This window comes from Lytechinus variegatus, chromosome 11 (genome assembly GCF_018143015.1).
Source record: "Lytechinus variegatus isolate NC3 chromosome 11, Lvar_3.0, whole genome shotgun sequence".
Lineage (NCBI taxonomy): Eukaryota > Metazoa > Echinodermata > Echinoidea > Temnopleuroida > Toxopneustidae > Lytechinus > Lytechinus variegatus.
In genome coordinates, this window is record NC_054750.1 from 32948567 (window position 1) to 32968396 (window position 19830).

At 35.8% G+C, this 19830-nt stretch overlaps 1 protein-coding gene across 1 annotated transcript; it reads left to right on the plus strand.

Annotated features, from left to right (window-relative positions):
- Positions 1–3171: 3171 nt before the first annotated feature.
- LOC121424071 (L-threonine dehydratase catabolic TdcB-like) lies at positions 3172–18575 on the plus strand. The gene is made up of 13 exons (XM_041619655.1): positions 3172–3292; positions 3854–4155; positions 7201–7271; positions 7802–7847; positions 8571–8756; positions 9841–9896; positions 11399–11561; positions 12085–12175; positions 12769–12844; positions 13414–13539; positions 14099–14266; positions 17116–17173; positions 17980–18575. The coding sequence occupies exons 2-13, from the start codon at positions 3886–3888 to the stop codon at positions 18082–18084; spliced, it is 1416 nt and encodes a 471-aa protein (XP_041475589.1). The 5' UTR covers positions 3172–3292; positions 3854–3885; the 3' UTR covers positions 18085–18575.
- Positions 18576–19830: the final 1255 nt, after the last annotated feature.

Here is a 19830-nt window from a genome sequence, read left to right on the forward strand (position 1 = left end):
GAATCCCGGGGGGAAACGTGAAAGGAGTAGACCAAAAACAACATGGAGGACAACTGTAAAGGAGAGAAATACCTACAGATGGAATTAGAGTAGGAATGAGGCCAGGGGTTGTGCTAGAGAACGCCAAATTGGAAAGAAAGTGTGGAGGCCTTATGTGCCACAGGGAACAAATGAGGATAGTAATAGTAGTAGTAGTAGTAGATACATGTATCATCTGCCACACTGGATGATCCAGGGGGGGGGGGGGGGCAAAGCCGTCCCGTGCCCCCCCCCCCCCCTTTGAGAGGCACAGTTAAAATTTGTAATGTAAAAATGCCATTAAAACAGAATTGTGCCCCCTCCCCCTTTTGAAAGTGAAAACCTTTTTTGGCTTGTCAAATGTTTTCATGGACGAAATGTGCTTAGTTTTGTTTAAACCCCCCTTGTTTATCTTGTCAAATTTTTGCTCAGGACCCCCCCCCCCCATTTGGAAAATCCTGTATCCGCCCCTGATCTGCCACACAAATTTTTGTTATCCATTCTGCAAATTAGTTTTACCCCCTTATGCATGAAGCATTATCAGAGTTAAATGAAAGATGAGTATAGGCTTTACATGATTCGTCATCAATGATCAATTTCATGTGTGATTAAACCTGATTCAAAGCTTGATTATAAAGGTGTGTAAAGGGGGAAAAAATGATGAAAATTTTCAATAAAATGTAAAAGGAAAAGAGTTATGTCTCTTTTACAAAATGAGATAATTTGGTAAATTTTATTTGTGATCTGTTCTGAGTCATCAATTAAGAATTGAAGTTAGACTTGGAGTAAGAGAAACAATTATTCTAGTCTTTTTTTCGATACAAATGGAGTTGTCCTTATTAAAATACCACTGATGTGGGGGAATTGGGAGTCTCCTTAGCCTTGGTATAATGAATACAACTTTTTACAATAAAAAGAATTAATACTTTTTTTTTACCATGGAGCTCTTACTATTTGATATTTTCATAGTTTTATCTGTCCAATCGCTTTATTTTCAATTGGTCTAATGCCAATTCGTTCAATTAACTCGTCTTCTATCATTTGGTCTGCCACTAAAGTTCGTCCACTGTCCCCATGGTCTAATTGTCATTTCGTCTAGTAACTAGTTGGCCCAATAACCATTTAGTCAATATACCTTTTGGTATAATTAGACTAGGTGTGAATTGGGTGAAATTAATTAAAATGAGACCAACTGGTTATGAGACGAAATGATCATAGACGAATTGGCGATTAGACAAAGTGATGATTGGAACAAATGGTTGAAATGTTGATGGACGGAATGGCGTTAGACTAAATGAAGGTATAGGGTAATGAGTGGACGAGTTGGTAATATACAAATTGGCAATTTACCATCCCATCGTCTGATAATTTTTCTTCTAAAAATAACTTTCAATCTGGGTTGGATTCCCCTCGAAGTTATGACATTATATTGATAATTTTTTTTATGGGATGCACTGTGTTAAATATGCTCATTGACACCTGTCAAGGAGTGAGTGACCTGATGATAACTAACAAGTCTCATCTTATTAGTTTGCGTCGTTGAGTTGAATTCATTTGTTCCCCGAAGGGAGCAGCCAAATATATTGATGCACACATGCGTGATCCCCCCCCCCAAAAAAAAAAACGCGTTTAGGTTAATAATAAAGGTGTATTTTTTTCAGTTTTGGACACCGATTTTCAAGAAGAAAAAGATGTTTTATAAAGACTGGAAAATCTCTGGGTCAACCGTATTTAGGGCATTTTTTCCAAAGCTTTTTTTTTTAAGACTAGCCAAACATGTTTAGGGTATGTTTTTCTCCAAGATTTTTCCCCGGGACCTTTTCCTTCTCGTTACTCTGAAAAGTGTTCGGATCCTTCCCGGTTGTCAAAACTTGTTTAGGGGTCATATTCTGGCGACATCTTGTTTAGTGGCCAAAATGTGTAAATAAAGCCCGCAAAAACTTGTTTAGGGGGTTATTTTGCACACAGAGAAGAACTCGTTTATAGGGGGAGGTTGGAAATAATATTTGGTCACGCATGAGCAATGCATTTGACCCCCCTTACTTATCTAAAATTAAGCAAATTTTGCTTTTCTTAATTCACCATATTTTATTTGTAGTTTCACATGCTTCTTTCACATTTCCCACATTGTGGTCTTTTTTATTTCTCACAAAATTGACTCATCCTACAAAGTTCATGTCAGTATTATTGGAGAATTTACTTGGAATATATATATGCCCCTAAATGGGCTAACTAATCTTCCTGTCTAATTATATTACTGGCCCTGATTCTCTCACTTTTCAGATTTGTAAGATGAAAACAAACAGTTGAGACATCGACACGCATTTTCCGCCTTTCTCTTACCAGGATGAAGAACCTCGGAAATGATTTGACAAAAAATCGCGGACAAAAGCATTCCGATAACATTCACAAACAAAACATTAGTTTCGGAGAAAAACGTAAACATTGCCACGTGCTTATCAAAGTGGGTGTTGTCTCAGTGGACCAATCACAAACGAGAGATTTGCATAAAAGGCGGTGCCGTTCTCATGACCCAATGACGTCCAAACAGAGAAGGAAATCCGGAAATAGTTGTAGTCTTTTTCTTGTAGCAATTTGTTTTAAAAAATTCTAGGAAGATGTATTAACTAACAATAACTACAAAACTTTTGAATAGATGCTGAGAATGAAGAATTTTCATTTATGATCAACGTATTAAAGAATAACAAAAATGACACGTGATTGAATAGTTTTGAAATCTTAACGTCAAAATAACTCTCAAAAGTCTTTTTGGTGCTCATGAGAGAAATACCATGTTTTGGCTAGCGCCGGTTGGAACCGGTTGACAACAATTATACCGACGCATTCATTCGTACTCGTACTCGTACGGGCGGCCGGCATGCGACGCGTGGTGCCGACATATCGTTGTTGAACGTAAACAGCGTATTTTGAGCACATCGATTCTACTCGACATTTTTTCAATTGGAAACTGGCCTCCGGTTTTTCATGTCTTAACTTTTTGAGGAAACAAAGCAAATTGGAGATTGTTTACAACATCACGATCCGTTTCTAACATTAAAAATATCAGATTCTGTCTCCGTCATCAGAGAGAAAAAAACACTGTCATTTACAGACAGGCCAAGATCATCGATCTGAATCTGTCCACGGCCACGTCCATCGCCACTGCGATTCCGACTACTGATCGAGCTCAGTCACCTGTGTTGTGGTTGATAACGTGCGCGGAAAGAGTATTTCGTCTTGTTTTTAAACAAGTGAATTTTAGGACTTTTTAAAGGTAAGGTTAGAATGCTTGGCAATCGTGACTATTTTCATTTCGGTTTTTTAAATGTTGGTTAAAAAAAACTGAGTCGTTTTATTTTGGCTTTCTCTTTGCACTTTAATTTTGTGAAGGTTCAACAAAATGAAAGTGAAATTGGAAAAAAAATGGGGACAGCTGAAAGTGAAATGACATCCGTCAGTTACGACTTACGGTACTGTTGTCCTTGGGTCTTAATTAGGAGCAAGGAGGAGTATTTAAACAGTTTTTTTTTGTTTTACTTTATAAAATTTCTAGTCCTATGGTCTGTATGGAGGAGGAGCCAGTGGACCAAGATGTAACATAGTGAAGTGGAGCACCGCAGAACAGGGACTGAACAAAACTTTCATTTTAGTTACCAGGCATGGTAACATTTAAAAAATGATAAAAAACTTATTTAGTTATAAATTATACATGTTTATGTAGGCCTAATATACTTAAGTTGAAACTCACAAATTCTAGTTCAGTTGTTTTCTATAAATAATGAGCATTCTTTCATTAACTTGCATCTTGCAACATTTTTCTTCCAATCCACTTCAGGTTTAATAAAAAAATTGAAAAATTCTTGATTTATGATGCCCTCTGAGCTTCCACAAGATCAAGGACAGGTTTCTGAAGACGAGGGCGTCGCCATGGAATCGCACAAACAAACCTTGGTCGACGGACTTGATAAATGCACCACCACCTTGGAAGAGGATGCTGAGATCGACATCAGCGAGATCGGAGAGGAATACCAACATGATCCAACTTGCGACCCCGACAACCCGATCCAGGTCAAATTCCAGGACGTGAGTGCAGCGGCTTACAAGATCAAAAGTGGGGTGTTTCGGTCACCATGTTCGGTAAGTTAAAAAATATGTACATGTACATATTACTTTAATTTTCATTGATTTGATGAAAATACTTGATGTACCAACAGAGTGTCATTCTCTTACTTTCAATAATTTGTTCGGATAAAATAGTTGATAAATGTACATGTACGTGTGCGAGGAAAAGTTGCCTTCATGGCTCTTTGAAGCATTCCTCCTTCCATTCAAATACTGAACAAAATAGAGTGAAATACAATAGATGAAAATGAGAATTGAATTTTTAAATGACTCAATATTCCTGAATGCAGAACTTGCATGCAACATCAATGGTCAACATTAACTTTCCAGGATATTTGAAGATTTTATTTTCAATGTTTTTTAATGGTTTCCTAATCTTCATTTTGTTTTTTTGTGTGCATGAGATCAAGCTAGAAAAACACTCCCATCATACATGTAATTTTTCCATTTAGAATTTCAAAGATTTTTAGAAGTAGGTCACTTGTACACTAGTTTTTATTCTTGGTTCATCAGAACTCCTGTCAGCCTCGCTCTCCTTCTCTCTCTTCACCCCCCTGTCTTTGTCTCTTTTCTTTTTCTTTCTCTCTCTCTCACCCCATGTCCCAGTTTCTATCACATCTTCATTTTTCTCACTGATCAACTGAATATCTTACAAGGTCACCTCAGCTAGGTCAACAGTCATAATAAATACTAAAAATGAATAGACTCTGTCTGTATAGTGAATGCACTTTCACAATAAGCTTCAGAATTAAATGGAATTGGGGTTAATCATGCAAATCACAACAAACAGAGATTGGTTCTGTGACGTCATTGGTCACCTATACATGTACTGTGATGCACGCTACTACATGTACACATAAAATTGTATTGTTGGATTACAATACAGGGCAACTAGAAAAGCATTTAAAGTGAGAATGAAACCTTTGGAACAAGTAGGCTTGTGTCAAAACAGAAAAATCAAAGAATAAAAACAAAGAAAGTTTGAGAAAACTCGGACAAATATTGAGAAAGTTATGAGCATTTGAATATTGCAATCATTAATGCCATGGAGATCCTCACATTGGCAATGTGACAAGGATATGTGATGTCACATGTGAACAACTCTCCCTTTGATGGACTATAAAATACCCCCCAAATGTCCCTTCTTGCTTTTTCTTGTGGTGATACAAACTCTTTATCCATAATGTATTCTTTAAAAATCTGTATTACGTGTAGATGGAAAGAACACATGATATAACTGATAGATGTGATAAAGGAGACAGTTTAAGTGAAATATACTAAAGTAATAGGGAGAGTTGTTCACTAGATGACATCACACATCTTTGTCACATTGCCAATGTGAGGATCTCCATAGCATTAGTGATCGCAATGTTCAAATGCTCACAACTTTCTCATTATTTGTCCAATTTTTCTCAAACTTTCGTTGATCTGTTTCTTTGATTTTTCTGTTTTCACACAAGCTATCTTATTCCAAAGGTTTAATTCTTCTTTAACAATGTATCAGGGACTTTGAGTGTGTTCCTCCTTCTTTCCTAACGTTACAAATGCAAAGCAATAAACAAATTATGAGCCATTTACATGTACCAGTATGTACTTTGTAAAAGCTTTGCATTCGTACTGTTGGTTTAAACTTTAAAGTCATTGATGCAGAAAGAAATCAGCAAACAAGTGCACACTTGTAATCAGTTGCAAGAGATATGATTGATTTGGGGGCCCAGAAATGACTTGCAATTGATTGCACATTTTTTTCAATGCCCGCAATAGTCTCTTATTGACACCTTCAGTACATGTAGGTGATGCTAGAGAGGCCTTAGTACCGCCAAATTTGGGGTGTGAAAATCCCACCAACACTATTCAAATTTTCATTCTATTGTCCTCCTCAGTGATGTTTGATCTATCCTCTGAGGCATACATGTGCAGTCTTGGTGCTGTAGCATTAAAAGCATAACAAATGTACGCTTAGGTGTAGCGTCATGGTCTACATACATGGTCAATCATGCTGTGTACAGAACTTGCAATCAATTTACGATATCTTTTTAAGTTGTAACCCCTGTTGTGAAATTATCAGTTATCACACCAACAACTTGCAATGGAAAACACCATACTTCATGTAATATAAAAAGGGTTATCTATGTTCTTTTTTATTCAGTGATTGAAGTATGTATGTATCTATATGATCTATAGGTCATTAATTTCTTCAGAATGCTGATAGATAAGTTATGATATGTGAGTAATGTGACTAAAGTGTTGGTAAAGTTAATCAATTACAAGTCTAGAGCAAAAGAAAAGTCCAGTAATGTGTAGTTGTAAATTATCTTATTATCTGAGCTTAGATTCATCTGTACACTAAGGATAGGTCAATACTTTCTCCTGAATGTTGATTGAGTGTGTGGCATCAGTGTAGACTGTAAAGCTTGTTGCTAAAGCCACTTTCAGACTCAGTAAGGCTTTCAAGTCACCATATGTAAATGCACAGCTGCAGGTTCCTGAAGATTCTCTTAAAATTCTCAATTTGAAGATAAAACTTTTAAAAGTACAAATTTTAAGGGCTTCATTAGTTCAGGTGGCATTTACCGGTACCTGCAAATTGTATGTGCTCAAAACTTCAGGGTACCCAAATGTTGATTTTTTTTTATTTGACATTGACTTTGAAAAGAAAAGTTGCTTTAATCTCAATGTTCATGGAAAACGTAATAAAACCGCTGTGATTAATTTTGATTGTACTCAAAAGGGCGTGTATTAGAAATTGCATTTACATATAGTTCACCAAAGAAAGGAAATGTATATAATTTTGGTTTATTCAAAGTTGATTACAAGTTTTGCTGGAAAAGAATCTAAAAGGAATGAAATTATTCAAAGAATGATTCATATTTTGTTTTACCTTTATGAGATATTGTTTACAAAAAGAGGGAAATGTCGAATCCAGAAAACCTTGATTTTCCCCCTCAAAATATGATAAACTGATGTGTATTCTCTTTAATATTATTTTAAATCATTCCTGCAAACCACTCTATCACATGTAAAAATCTCAATCGACCTTTCTTATAATTTTCTTCGTAGAAATCTAATCTGTCAACAATGGTGGGAATGGATTTGTACTTGAAGAAAGACTACTTACAGACCACAGGAAGGTAAGTTAGTTGGAGCAGTCACAATTTCTTTTCAACTGTTAGTTTAGTTTCAAGCTTTATCATATTAGATAATGAGGCTGAGAATAGTATTCTTTAAAACAGCTACATGTATGTACTTAAGGCCTGGTCCCACTGGCTGACGGACACAAAGCGTACTCATAGTGAATACAGCAGACAAGCAAAATTTCCGGGTAGCTCCATCCGTTTTCATCCGCTCCAGACAATGGACAAAATGGGCGAACGATGAAATCACAGTGGATGGATGCTCGATGGGTATAGAGTGTACGAAACACGTATGCAAGGAGTACACAACGGATACATAACATTTTCCAACTGATGGCAAGATTCTTTTTCGTTTTCACTTCATCCGTAAGTGCATTGGGACCTTTAGGTGGTACAACTTACAGGGGGATTTTTGAAGCTGGATAAATTGTTCACCTCAAATCGTTGTAACTTGAAGAACCATCACTGACTATTCTTAACACCACCAGAGTGTAAATATTCATAATTCCCTTTTGTTGTTGTTGCAGTTTCAAAGAGAGAGGGGCTCGTAATACGCTTCTAATGCTTCCAGAGGTAAGAAATCTTGTTGCTTGATTTCTTTGTAATTGAGTGATTTTTTATACAAACTTGTATTCTGGATGCAGATTCAGAATGAATTCTTTTCAAAGTCATCACCAGTGTTTGCTCGAATATTGATTATCTGTGATTTGGTAGATAATGGAATACAGTGTTGATTCCCAATACTGGTGTACATGTATGTGATTGATATTCCATATGATGGAATTAATAGTTTCAAGCAATTATAATAGATCTTGTTTCAAGGTCATTTTTATTTACTATCTGCCAATATATTAATGACATTGAGGGAGAGTTTAAGTGAAGTTTTGTCATTTCACACTCAAATTTGAAATTACCAATATCATGTGACCATTTGCTACTGATTACATTTATATCACAATATAGTTTTAAGACATCTATTTGCATTTGCCACTCTCCACTAATGTTTAGTTAAAGAGTACCCTCTAGGAAGAAATTCTTTGAATCCTTAAAGCACTCGATCATGGTAGCCATACTAAAGCCTGTGTAATAGTAAACAAGTACAAAACTTTAGTAAAATTTTATAAAATTGTTGTATTAAGTGTTGTAAAATCGTTGCATGATTATTATTATTGTCATGGAAGTTGATTTGAATATCAAAAGCAAAACGTGTGAGTTTTAAAATAACTCTCCAACTTTAAAGACCTTGCAATCACCCGCTGCATCTCCCTCCCCTCCCCCTCTTTTCCAATCCTGTAGGAGTACAAGCAGAGAGGAGTGATCGCTGCATCGGCAGGCAACCACGCCCTAGCCATGGCCTACCACGGGAAGCTTCTTGGTATCCCTATCTTCGTGGTGATGCCAAAAATTGCACCCATCATGAAGGTGAATCGATGCAAGCAGCACGGAGCTACCATTCTCATCAAGGGAGAAGACATTGGAGAGGTGAGTTCATACTAGTTTGCCCAGCAAACCCTTCACTTGAGTAGGAAACAACCGTCATTGTGGTTGGTATCATTGCAAGTGTGCGCGTAACAAGCTGCTATTAAAAAGCTATGAATCCAGTGACCGGGTATTAATAATTGTGAGGAACTTTGAGCAGTCGTAGATTGATAAAGCGCCATATAAAAGCCAATTATTATTATTATTATTATTATTAATGATAAGGGGTCTGAATGCACAGCCTATACTGATGGTCCTCTGAAACAGCAAGTTTTGTATGTGCTAGTCTTGTGTGAGGACCCATTTGTTGATCGAAGTTTCAGTCGGGATCTATTTGTGCAGACTATTAAGGTTTATATTCTTCCTCTGTGCTTTCGTGCAAAGCTTGAAAAGTTAAACAGATCTCATTATATAATACTTTGTGTACTTGTTTTTTAAGTTCATCAATATTTAAATCACATTTCCCGAGACATGTTTTTTACTCGCCTGAATAGAATAAGTTCAATTAATTCAATTCAACTTTGGCAACTCAGTATCTGTACGGAAGTGGTCATGAAATCGCTGCCAACTTCTCAAAAAATATTTTCTATTTTAAATTTTGGCTATGCGTTGTATTTTGTGCAGTTTGACATTGGAATGTACATGAAGTTCAACTTGACTACTCTACGATCATTTCAATTTATTTAGAATTGTAAATCTGCAAATGTTATGGGAGAGTGGGACATCACTATATGATTGACATGTTTGTTGCACTCATGTGCTTACAGTCAGTGATTCTGGCAGCATTATGAATTGAAATGCAACTCTTACTGCACTTTGGATTTGCGAGCTTGATCCTGATTAATGAATTTTGTTCTGATTTCTTAAAATTGGTATGTTCATGCTTTTACAGTCCAACTGAACAATTGAATTCACACTGTCACATACTGTCTCATACATTTTTGAATTTTTTCTTTACCAATGTACTTAATATCCATAGTGTTGTAGTAATACCAATGACTGTGCGTAATTCTCATGCTGAGAATGAAGTTTGATTACCTTGAAAAATTGAATTGTTAGTTTTGCTTCGTTATTTTTGTCTCCACAGTCAAAGAAGCTTGCTATGTATTTAGCCAAGAAGAGGGGGTATTTCTATGTCAATGGGTAAGTAAAAAGCCATGATGATTATTTAAAGTTATGCTGAGGTTGTCTTTTAGCCATACTCTCTTCTAAGCACCTTGAGCATTTAATCAAAATGGAAAAGGTACTATATAAATCATATCTATTATTATATGTGTTGTGTGAAGAAAAGTTTGCATATGATTTTGTTTGACCAGCTGTCATCATTGATGATAATATGCAAGAGCTTTAACATTTGCATTTGTACTGTTGAATGCTATTAAAATAATGTGCTGGTAGGTTGTATGTAAATCTACCTTCACTTTTTATTCTGTTGCATGAATTAATAATGATATATAGGTAATTCAATGCAGGTGTCACAGCTTGAAGGATAATCACTAATTAAGAGAATTGCATTTTTTTTCCGCAATCAAATAAGTTACAAAAGTGCTCAGTCAGGAAAAGGGCAAACAAGGTGAATACTAATAATAATAACCGGGAATATAGTATTGTTAAAAAGGAATGCCCTAATGTTCATTAAACTTTGTGTTTGTCATGGTCTGTAGAACAATGTCATGTTACATTTTTAGCATATAGAAGTTTATAAGAGTTCAGGATGACTGTCAGATTAGGTTGTAATATGTATTCGTATATCTTTACATGGATATCAGCTGCTTTTTCGTATGCATAACGTTATTAAGTTTTCTTTTTGTTGTTAATTGTTATTGTTAAAATCATTGATATTTTTTTGTAATGTTTTTCGATTATATTGATTCAATAAAACACATAAAAAAAATGAAAATAATTGCAGATACATCAGAATACAATATGTGACTGCTACTTATTCTTTCATTTTGAGAGGATTATTTCTTTTCATTTTTTCCTTCATATTAAAGGACAAGTCCACCCCAAGAAAAACTTGATTTGAATAAAAAGAGAAAAATTCAACAAGCACAACACTGAAAATTTCATCAAATTCGGAAGTAAAATAAGAAAGTTATGGCATTTTAAATTTTCGCTTATTTTCAACAAAATAGTAATATGAACGAGCCAGTTGCATCAAAATGAGAGAGTTGATGACATCACTCACTATTTCTTTTGTATTTCATTATATGAAATATGAAATATTTTCTCGTCATTGTCATGTGAAATGGAGTTTCATTCCTCCCTGAACACGTGGAATTCCATTATTTTAACGTGTTGTGCTTCAGGCAAGGAGGTCCTAATCGTCAAAGTAGTAAAAATTGAAATATTGTAAAATTCAAACAATAAAAAACAAAAGAAATAGTGAGTGAGTGACATCATCAACTCTCTCATTTTGATGTAACTGGCTCGTTCATAACTATTTTGTTGAAAATAAGCGAAACTTTCCGATTTTGATGAAATTTTCAGCATTGTGCTTGTCTGATTTTTCTCTATTGATTCAAATCAACATTTTTCTGAGGTGGACTTGACCTTTAAGAATATGTCTTTTCATTGCTGTTTCATATTTGAAAAGAATGTATTGACACTGATTGTATCAACCTTTTCTTTTCTCTTGTCTTCAGATATGACAACCCACACATCATCTCTGGACAAGGCACTATGGGATTGGAGATTCTTGAACAAGTCCCTGACGTGGATGCGGTCGTCTGTCCCGTTGGAGGGGCGGGGCTTATCGCTGGTTTGGCGCTCGCCATCAAGAGCCTCAACCCTTCTGTCCAAATCATTGTAAGTTTGAATCAATTCATTCTTGAATCTGACTTGTCAGGTATTAAAAAGATCTTTTGTAAAAAAAATCAACAAAAAGGTATTTACCATATGTGAGCGTTTAACATATTACATTCCTGTAGACGGTTTTTATATGTTGACTATTTATTTATTCATTCATTCATTCATTCATTCATTCATTCATTCATTCATTCATTCATTCATTCATTCATTCATTCATTCATTCATTTATTTATTCAATCATTTATTTGTATTAATTAATTTATTAAGTTATTTATTTATTGGTTTACTTCATTTCTTTATCCATTTTTCAACATACAAATAAACAATACAAATCAATTATTAGCAAAAGTCAACAAAAAAAATCAATCTTCTAATGTTCATTAATATTTTTTGAGATACCAAGATTTTTGTCACCCAATGGCAGTAGTACTTACATCAATCATCTGTCACCAAGATACGTAATGTGAATTGCCTTATGACCACTATCTCTATCTTTTTCTATATTTTTTTGTGGAAACAGGGTGTAGAATCAGACCAAACCAAGAGCTTTTCAGCAGCCCTCGAGGCTGGCAGACCAACATACTTCAAAGTAGGACCAACATTGGCTGATGGTAAGCTTTTAATTTGTTGTGACTTCAAAGGAAATGCTGGGAATATTTTTTGTCAGAAAACATTGAACTTTAGAAAAAAAAAGAGTCTTCTGTTTGTTAAATTAAAAAAAGAGCCCGGTAATTGCATTAAAAAAAAGGTTGCATTTAGCACTCAGATAATGGGTATAGAAATGTCATTTTGTTCAGAACTTCTTGAATCATGAAAACAAACATTTAAGACATGAACGATGGCAATTGACATTCACAGGTACTTCCCTGACATTTCCAAGTTCATTCACTAAAACTCTAAAAGAGTTGATTGGTCATTATTCTCTATTCGTTATATCTCAACTGTACAAAGTTTGAAAGGGACAGAATGTGATCAGTCAGGCAATCATTCAGTAGGTTGTATTTGCTTCAGTTTTAATTACTCCCTCAATACTCATATGTCGCCCACAAAATTCAGCACACAAATTCTTAAATGAGGATGATGATGTAGAACAACTACAGTAGATCCGATTGTTTCTGAAAATGCATTGCTATAGCAAGTGGCATATAGAAGTCTTACCATATCTATTTCCATGTTAATAATCAATGATCTGTTTTACCTTCAGGTTTGGCAGTTCCAGTAGTCGGTGTCAACTCCTTTGCTACATGTCATCACCTCATTGACAAGATGGTCACAGTTGCGTAAGTACTGCTTGCAAGATGATTTCAGCTACATTTGTATGATTGTATCATGTCCAATATTGGTTCTCTCACCCGTCTTGTAAATTACAAACCCTCTCTATTATTTCTTGTGTGTAACCAACTGTACAAGCAAGAGTATCTGTTATTCTCAGGCTCACCATGTATGTGGAGCATTTTGGCCCAGTGGATTAGTCTTCGGACTTTGAAACAGAGGGTCGTGGGTTCGAATCCCAGCCATGGCGTAATTTCCTTCAGAAGAAACTGATCCACAGTGTGTTGCACTCAACCCAGGTGAGGTAAATGGGTACCGGTAGGAAGTAATTCCTTAAAAAGCTGTGTGCGCTATGAACGCCTAGCTTAGCAGGGTAATATAGGAGTGCATTGAGCACCTAACAAGGTGAATATGTGCGCAATATAAATACCCTATATTATTATTGTTATTATTGTTATTATTATGTACAAAAATCACAGTCAGTTGTAAATATTGATCATTTCTCTTTAATACTTGATGATGACACCCTCAGAATATTTGATAATAATGCTCAATGTTTCTTGCCTTTGTTTTACAGGGAAGATACGATTGCCTTAGCCATTCTTAGATTGATTGAAGTAGAGAAGGCTGTAGTAGAAGGAGCAGGGGCTACAGGGCTAGCAGCCATCCTCAGTGGACAACTGCCCGAACTGGCTGGCAAGAGGTTAGTGGATCATAAGGATATGTTGACATTTATCTATAATAATGATGATAATAATAATGATATGGATGTTGATAATGATCATGGTGACAGTAATGGCAATGGTATATGGTTATGTAACACACGGAAGTAAAGTATTTTTCCCTAATAAATATGAATAACTGATTATACTTTGTACCTTATTTCTTTTATCCTGAAATTACACATAAACATTGTGATTAATGGCAAGTCTAAAGAAGTCTCAATCTTAAAATCTGCTTTAGTTTTTTTTCCTTCCTAAAGTAAAGTCACTTTCCTGTAAGGTGCACTGTCCAAACATGGGGGGATTCTATCCCCAATTTAGGAAATTTGACACCTGTCGGATTGCGTCTTATAATTAAAAAAACAGTCAAATTATGCATGAAAATATTGTTTATAATTAGATTTAAGTATTTTGATCTTTTAAAGTGTTTTTGCCCAATTCATTTATGAGTCATTCATGATCAACTTTATTTTCTGATTTCAGCATTGACTGGTAATGGTACATGATAGATATATATTGATCTCTAAATTCTTATTACAGAGTGGTGGTGCCCATGTGTGGAGGTAACATTGATACCACAGTTTTGGGGCGTGTCTTGGAGCGGGGTCTGGCTACTGACAGCCGATTGGTTCGATTCATTGTAACAGTCAGCGACAGACCGGGTGGCATCGCAGAGCTCACACAGATTCTCCTCAAACTGGGGGTCAGGTATGGATGGTTTCCATGGTTACTTATGTAAAACAGTTCATGATAATGATAATTTTATGTAGTGCTTTGATATTATATCATATCATAAATACCCTTGCCAATGAGAAGGCTTTGTAATGATTACAGTCAGTGCGTATTGATTGGGCTTGTGTAAATGTTGGAAAAAAAATTGTGATGTCATCAGGCTTGCCTTCATGTATGCTCATTCTCCACTCCCTTTGCAAGCATTCCAATACTAGGTATCTTCAGTATATTTAGTTATGATTGTGGAAAAGATTTTGTTTCAGAACCATATGATTTTATCAGGCTTGCTTTTAAGCAATTTATGCACAGTCTCCACTCCCTCTGCAAGCATTCCAACATTTAATATCTTCATTACGTCTGGTAATGATTGTGGAAAAGATTTTGTTTCAGAACCATATGATTTTATCAGGCTTGCTTTAAAGCAATTTATGCACATTCTCCACTCCCTCTGCAAGCATTCCAACATTTAATATCTTCATTACGTCTGGTAATGATTGTGGAAAAGATTTTGTTTCAGAACCATATGATTTTATCAGGCTTGCTTTAAAGCAATTTATGCACAGTCTCCACTCCCTCTGCAAGCATTCCAACATTTAATATCTTCATTACGTCTGGTAATGATTGTGGAAAAGATTTTGTTTCAGAACCATATGATTTTATCAGGCTTGCTTTAAAGCAATTTATGCACATTCTCCACTCCCTCTGCAAGCATTCTTATACCCACAAGTACAGTATGTCACATTATGATATTGGTAAGGATTTTGTTTCAGAACTATATGTGAGTATTTGGGTCAGGGTTGATGTTTGGGTGTTTTAATTTGATTTTGGCTCATTGTAAATACTTCAAATGGAACAATTTAGATTGCATTAAACCTCACATTATTGAGTATACAACACTTATTGTTTTGTACAATATTGATATATTATAATTAGGTGGTCTGTCTACGACAGATCACCTCTTGATTTCGTCAGAATTTTCTTTATTTCTTTATTCATAGTACCTATTTTTTGTCGCCAACTTTTCTCGAAATTGGCTGAATCAATTTTGCTGATTTTTTCGTCATATATAGAATCTATCATAGAGACGGCAAAATAAGCTTTTCAAGGTCATATAGTCATGATGACGTCATCTACGCGCCATTTTGTAAAATTCTTCATTTGATCATATCTTCATTATCAATTGTCAAAAATTAACAATATTTACATGACATTAACTTCATGTCAAGGGTCAAATGTCAATGTCATCAAAGGTCATGTAGAGGTCATGACGCGCGCGTACGCGCGCGTCAAAGGTAAAAAAATCGTCCAAATGACCTATAAATTTTTTTGGGTACGTTTCAGGTCATTTTAAGCATTTCAAAAATTTGCGCGCGCGCACATATGCGCGCGCGTTTCCGCGCGTTACACCTTAACGCAACGCATAAAAACCGTTTCTTCAATATCATTGCATTGCTAATAAAATTCTGAGCAATTTGATACCTTGATTAACTTTCTACAACCATTAATAACGAAATTAACACCCGTTAAACTTTGCAGCACGTGTGCGCGCGAGCTCTCACTATAGGCCATATATGGGCAAAAACATGCCTATTGTAAATTCACTGTAGCTCTTTAAAAAGTCCATTGACCCCCAATTTTTTTTTCATATATCGATAGAGTATTAATTGTAAATTTGATTTCATGTCACCATTGTCCCTAAATTATATCGTGACGTCATCAAATAGGCGCCCAAACTGAAAATTTCATTTTTTTCAAAAATGACGTCATCAAATTTATGCAAATTTGGCTGTAACTTCTCGAATATAGATCATTTTTCGCCCAGATTTTAATATGTTGTAGTTTATAATGTACTCTTTCTCCTCAGTTAAGATGAATATTCGTTTTGAGAAACGCATCATTGCGTAAAACAGCGATGAAAAGAGGCATGTCATTTTTCCTCATTTTGCGTGTAATCTCTATGGGACATGATTTTTTCCCAAAACTAGATTCGACATTCCTCTATTTCGTGAGCCATATCTCCATTTTTTCGTGTCAGCTTTCCTTGAGCTTTTACCATGATGTAGCTGAGATTCTGGGCTATCGGAAGTGTGCCCTCCATTTTTTGATCAGATGCCGGGATCATGCCCGTATTTCACTTGCAAAATTAGAATTGTAATTTTCAAAATTGCTTACGTGTAATCTCTATGGGGAATATCGTGGCTCAATGGATAACGCATTTGACTTGCTTTCTCGAGGGCGGAGGTTCGATTCCTGGGGTAGAAAAGATGATTTTTTTTTTCATTTTTTTTTCTTTTTGCCACCTCTTACATGATCCTTTATGATAATTAAAAGGTATTAAAGTTAAAATTTAGCAAGATAAAACAGATTATAATTGTTTTTTTCATATCACATGTATTTTGTGTGTAATCTCTATGGGACATGACTTTTTCTCAAAACTAGATTCGACATTCCTCTATTTCGTGAGCCATATCTCCATTTCTTCTGGTCAGTTTTGCCGGAGCTTTTGATATGTTATAGCTTAGATTCTGGGCTTTCGGTTATGTGCCCTCCACTTTTTGATCAGATGCCGGGATCATGCCCGTTTTTCACTTGCAATATTGGAATTGTAATTCTCAAAATTGCTTACGTGTAAAGTCTATGGGAAACATTAATAATCACATTGAGCAATGGTCAAAATTTATTCTTAGGATGTCTAGAATCAAGATTATCAATGATATCTAAATTATTCATTTTATACATTAGCCGACTCTGAATGAAAAATCATGACAGACCACCTAATTCGTCCGCATGACGAATTAAATTCTAATTTGTCTTATTTTTTGCAGTATCAAGGATATTTTCCATGAGAGGGCTTTCCTGAAAAGTGCAATATTTCAAGTTCAGGTAGGTTCCTTTAAAACCCAAATAGGAAAACCAAATAATAGGAAAGATCTATCACTAAGATCCGGGGAGTGTTTCATGAAAGGACTTGTCGGACGTTTTATCCGACAGTTACCATAGGAACAGTGCCTCTCAGCCAATCAAAATCATGGAAAGATGTCAGATCTGACAACTTGTCGGATGAAAATATTGATGAAACGCTCCCCGTCCTACGTTGTATAATAATCTCTAACGGAATGAGAGAAGAAAGTGAAGAATGGAGAAGAGTAAGAAGGGGATGTGGAGGAGAAGGAGGAGGAAGAAGGAAAATATGGGGGGGAAGGAAGAGAAGGAGGAAGAGAAGAACAAGGAAGAAGAAGAGAACAAGGAGGAAGAAGAAAAGAAATGGAGGGAGGAGAAGTGGAAGAAGAAAAGAGAAAAAGAAGGGGTTGATGATGATGAGAAGATGAAGTAGGAAAGAAAGAAGAGGGAGGAAGAAGGAAAATATGAGGGGGGGGGGGAGGAAGAGGAGGAAGAGAAGAACAAGGAAGAAGAAGAGAACAAGGAGGAAGAAGAAAAGAAATGGAGGGAGGAGAAGTGGAAGAAGTTTTGTTGTTGGAGTTTGAGAGATGGGAGAATGTTAAAGAGGTTGAAAGAAAGTATAAAGTGAATGGAGATACAGAGGAAAATGAAAAACTCGGTGTCACAGAGGAAGAAATTTTGAAAGATGATGTAGAAATATGAGGAACAAGATTTGTAGGTTGACATGAAATTGATCTTTCGATTGAGTAGTGAACACTGTCCTTTGCACTTCCTTGATCTACCAATAGGTCAAATGCATTGTGGAGACAACAGGCCAAGCGCATGCCGAACGACTACACACGCTGCTGAAGGAAAACTACTCCAATGTCATCTGGGGGCCTGAAGACATGTGAACTCGCCATCGTCTATTCGGAGCAAGCAGGGTGTGCATAATAAATGCTCTTCTTCTTGCTTTATACATGGATTTTGATTGGTGAAAAATCTCCTTTTACGAGTGTGTGAACACATCAAGTTTCAAATCCGTTTTGTAGTCGGTATTCATCCATTCTCTGGGAAGCTTTCCTCCTTGGGTGGTTCCTGATAGGGGACGTTGAGGAGTAAAAGACAAGAAGCTTTAAAAGCTTTCAGGTTCTTCTACATGTATCTATTAGGACAATCTAATAATATTTGATGGCACAGATTTTTGTCCTGTGTTTGCTCAAATCATATTTCGGGCTTGTGTTTCGTAAATTGTACTTGTGACCAAACAAGGCACACATGAATGTAATGGGAGGAATTTTCAATCAGAGTCACTAATATGTTTCAAAGTGGGTTGATTCCACCCTCTTGAGATCTCGGCTATTGAAGCGCTGAAATAATGATTGAAATTGTGATATATTTTTTCTTTATCTGATCAAAAGATACGAAAGGGAATTATGGGCAACCATGCCAAAGGTTAACCCTATCTAGGCCGGGGTATTTTGGGAGTGCCTATGGCCGGGGGGGGGGGCCTCCCAGGCCCCCCCCTAAGATCTCGGCCGTCGACCGCGCCGAAAATTGGCACGCGGGTTGCCTGGAGCATAATCTACAAGATTGTATAGTAATTTATTTCATGCGAATCGCTATTAAGTGATTATGCTAATTTATGCGTAATTAGTATGCGAAATCATACTTTTCCCTTTAACTCCCTAAATAAAGCTCCAAATGTACTAATTTTTGGTATAGAAACTCTTTGTGGTGTCCTTAGCAAGTGTACATGAAAAAAATTGTGATATCAAATCATTTTCTTATGTATTATATTGTTTTTTGCAATTTCTTATGTATTTCTTTGTTTTTTGACCTTTTCTTTTTCATTGTTTTTTCAATGAAATTTGTTGGGGACTCTTCTGTGATCATAAAAAGCATAAAATGAATACATTTAGACTATAAAAACTAAAAATAATCATACATTTATGAATTTTGGTTGAAAACACAATTTGCATTGACTTTGTACATGAAATCACGTTTTTGAGCAATTTTCGGTCTGACATGCACTTACATAATGTTGCGTAATTTCGGAACCACGTACCCAGGTGACGCAAATTTGGTCTCAAAAGTTGCGCAAGACTTGAAAGTAAAAAGTCAGCGAGCAGTGCGGTCAAAAAATTCGCACGACGAAAATATCACGCGATTCGTTGAGGGGGGCCTCCGAGGCCCCCCCGGCCTAGATAGGGTTAAACATTGGAAAGTATGTGTTTAAACTAGTCTCTTGTTTTGTTGTTTGGGAATAAAAAGTTATATTATTTATATACATGTATATCATTTTGGATATTTGTGCCATTTGAGTCAATGAACACAAATGTAAAGGGTATCAGTTATGTATGTTTGAGGATTGAAAATAGTTTTCTTTCAAATTGATATTGAATGAAAAGAGCTTTATCAAATCTTGTACATGTATGTGATTATGATCTATAATGGTTGGTGATTGAAATACAATTGAAATATTGCGTAACTTATCAACTTTAAGAAAAAAAATGGATATCTGTTTTTAAGACGACTCCAAAATTGTCACTGAGTGAAAGTGATGCTGCAAGAAATCTAGAGACATATTGGCCCGTATTCTGAAGTCCGGTTTAACTTAGACCATGGTCTAACTCTGCTAAAATTATGGAAAGCCAGAA

What these genes read in the sequence shown, in the direction of transcription:
- LOC121424071 (XM_041619655.1), top strand. Translation starts at nt 3,886, where the DNA reads ATGATGCCCTCTGAGCTTCCACAAGATCAAGGACAGGTTTCTGAAGAC. An exon ending in ACCCTTCTGTCCAAATCATT is followed by an intron (nt 11,562 to 12,084) that starts GTAAGTTTGAAT and finishes TTGTGGAAACAG; the next exon opens with GGTGTAGAATCAGACCAAAC. An exon ending in AGGACCAACATTGGCTGATG is followed by an intron (nt 12,176 to 12,768) that starts GTAAGCTTTTAA and finishes TTTTACCTTCAG; the next exon opens with GTTTGGCAGTTCCAGTAGTC.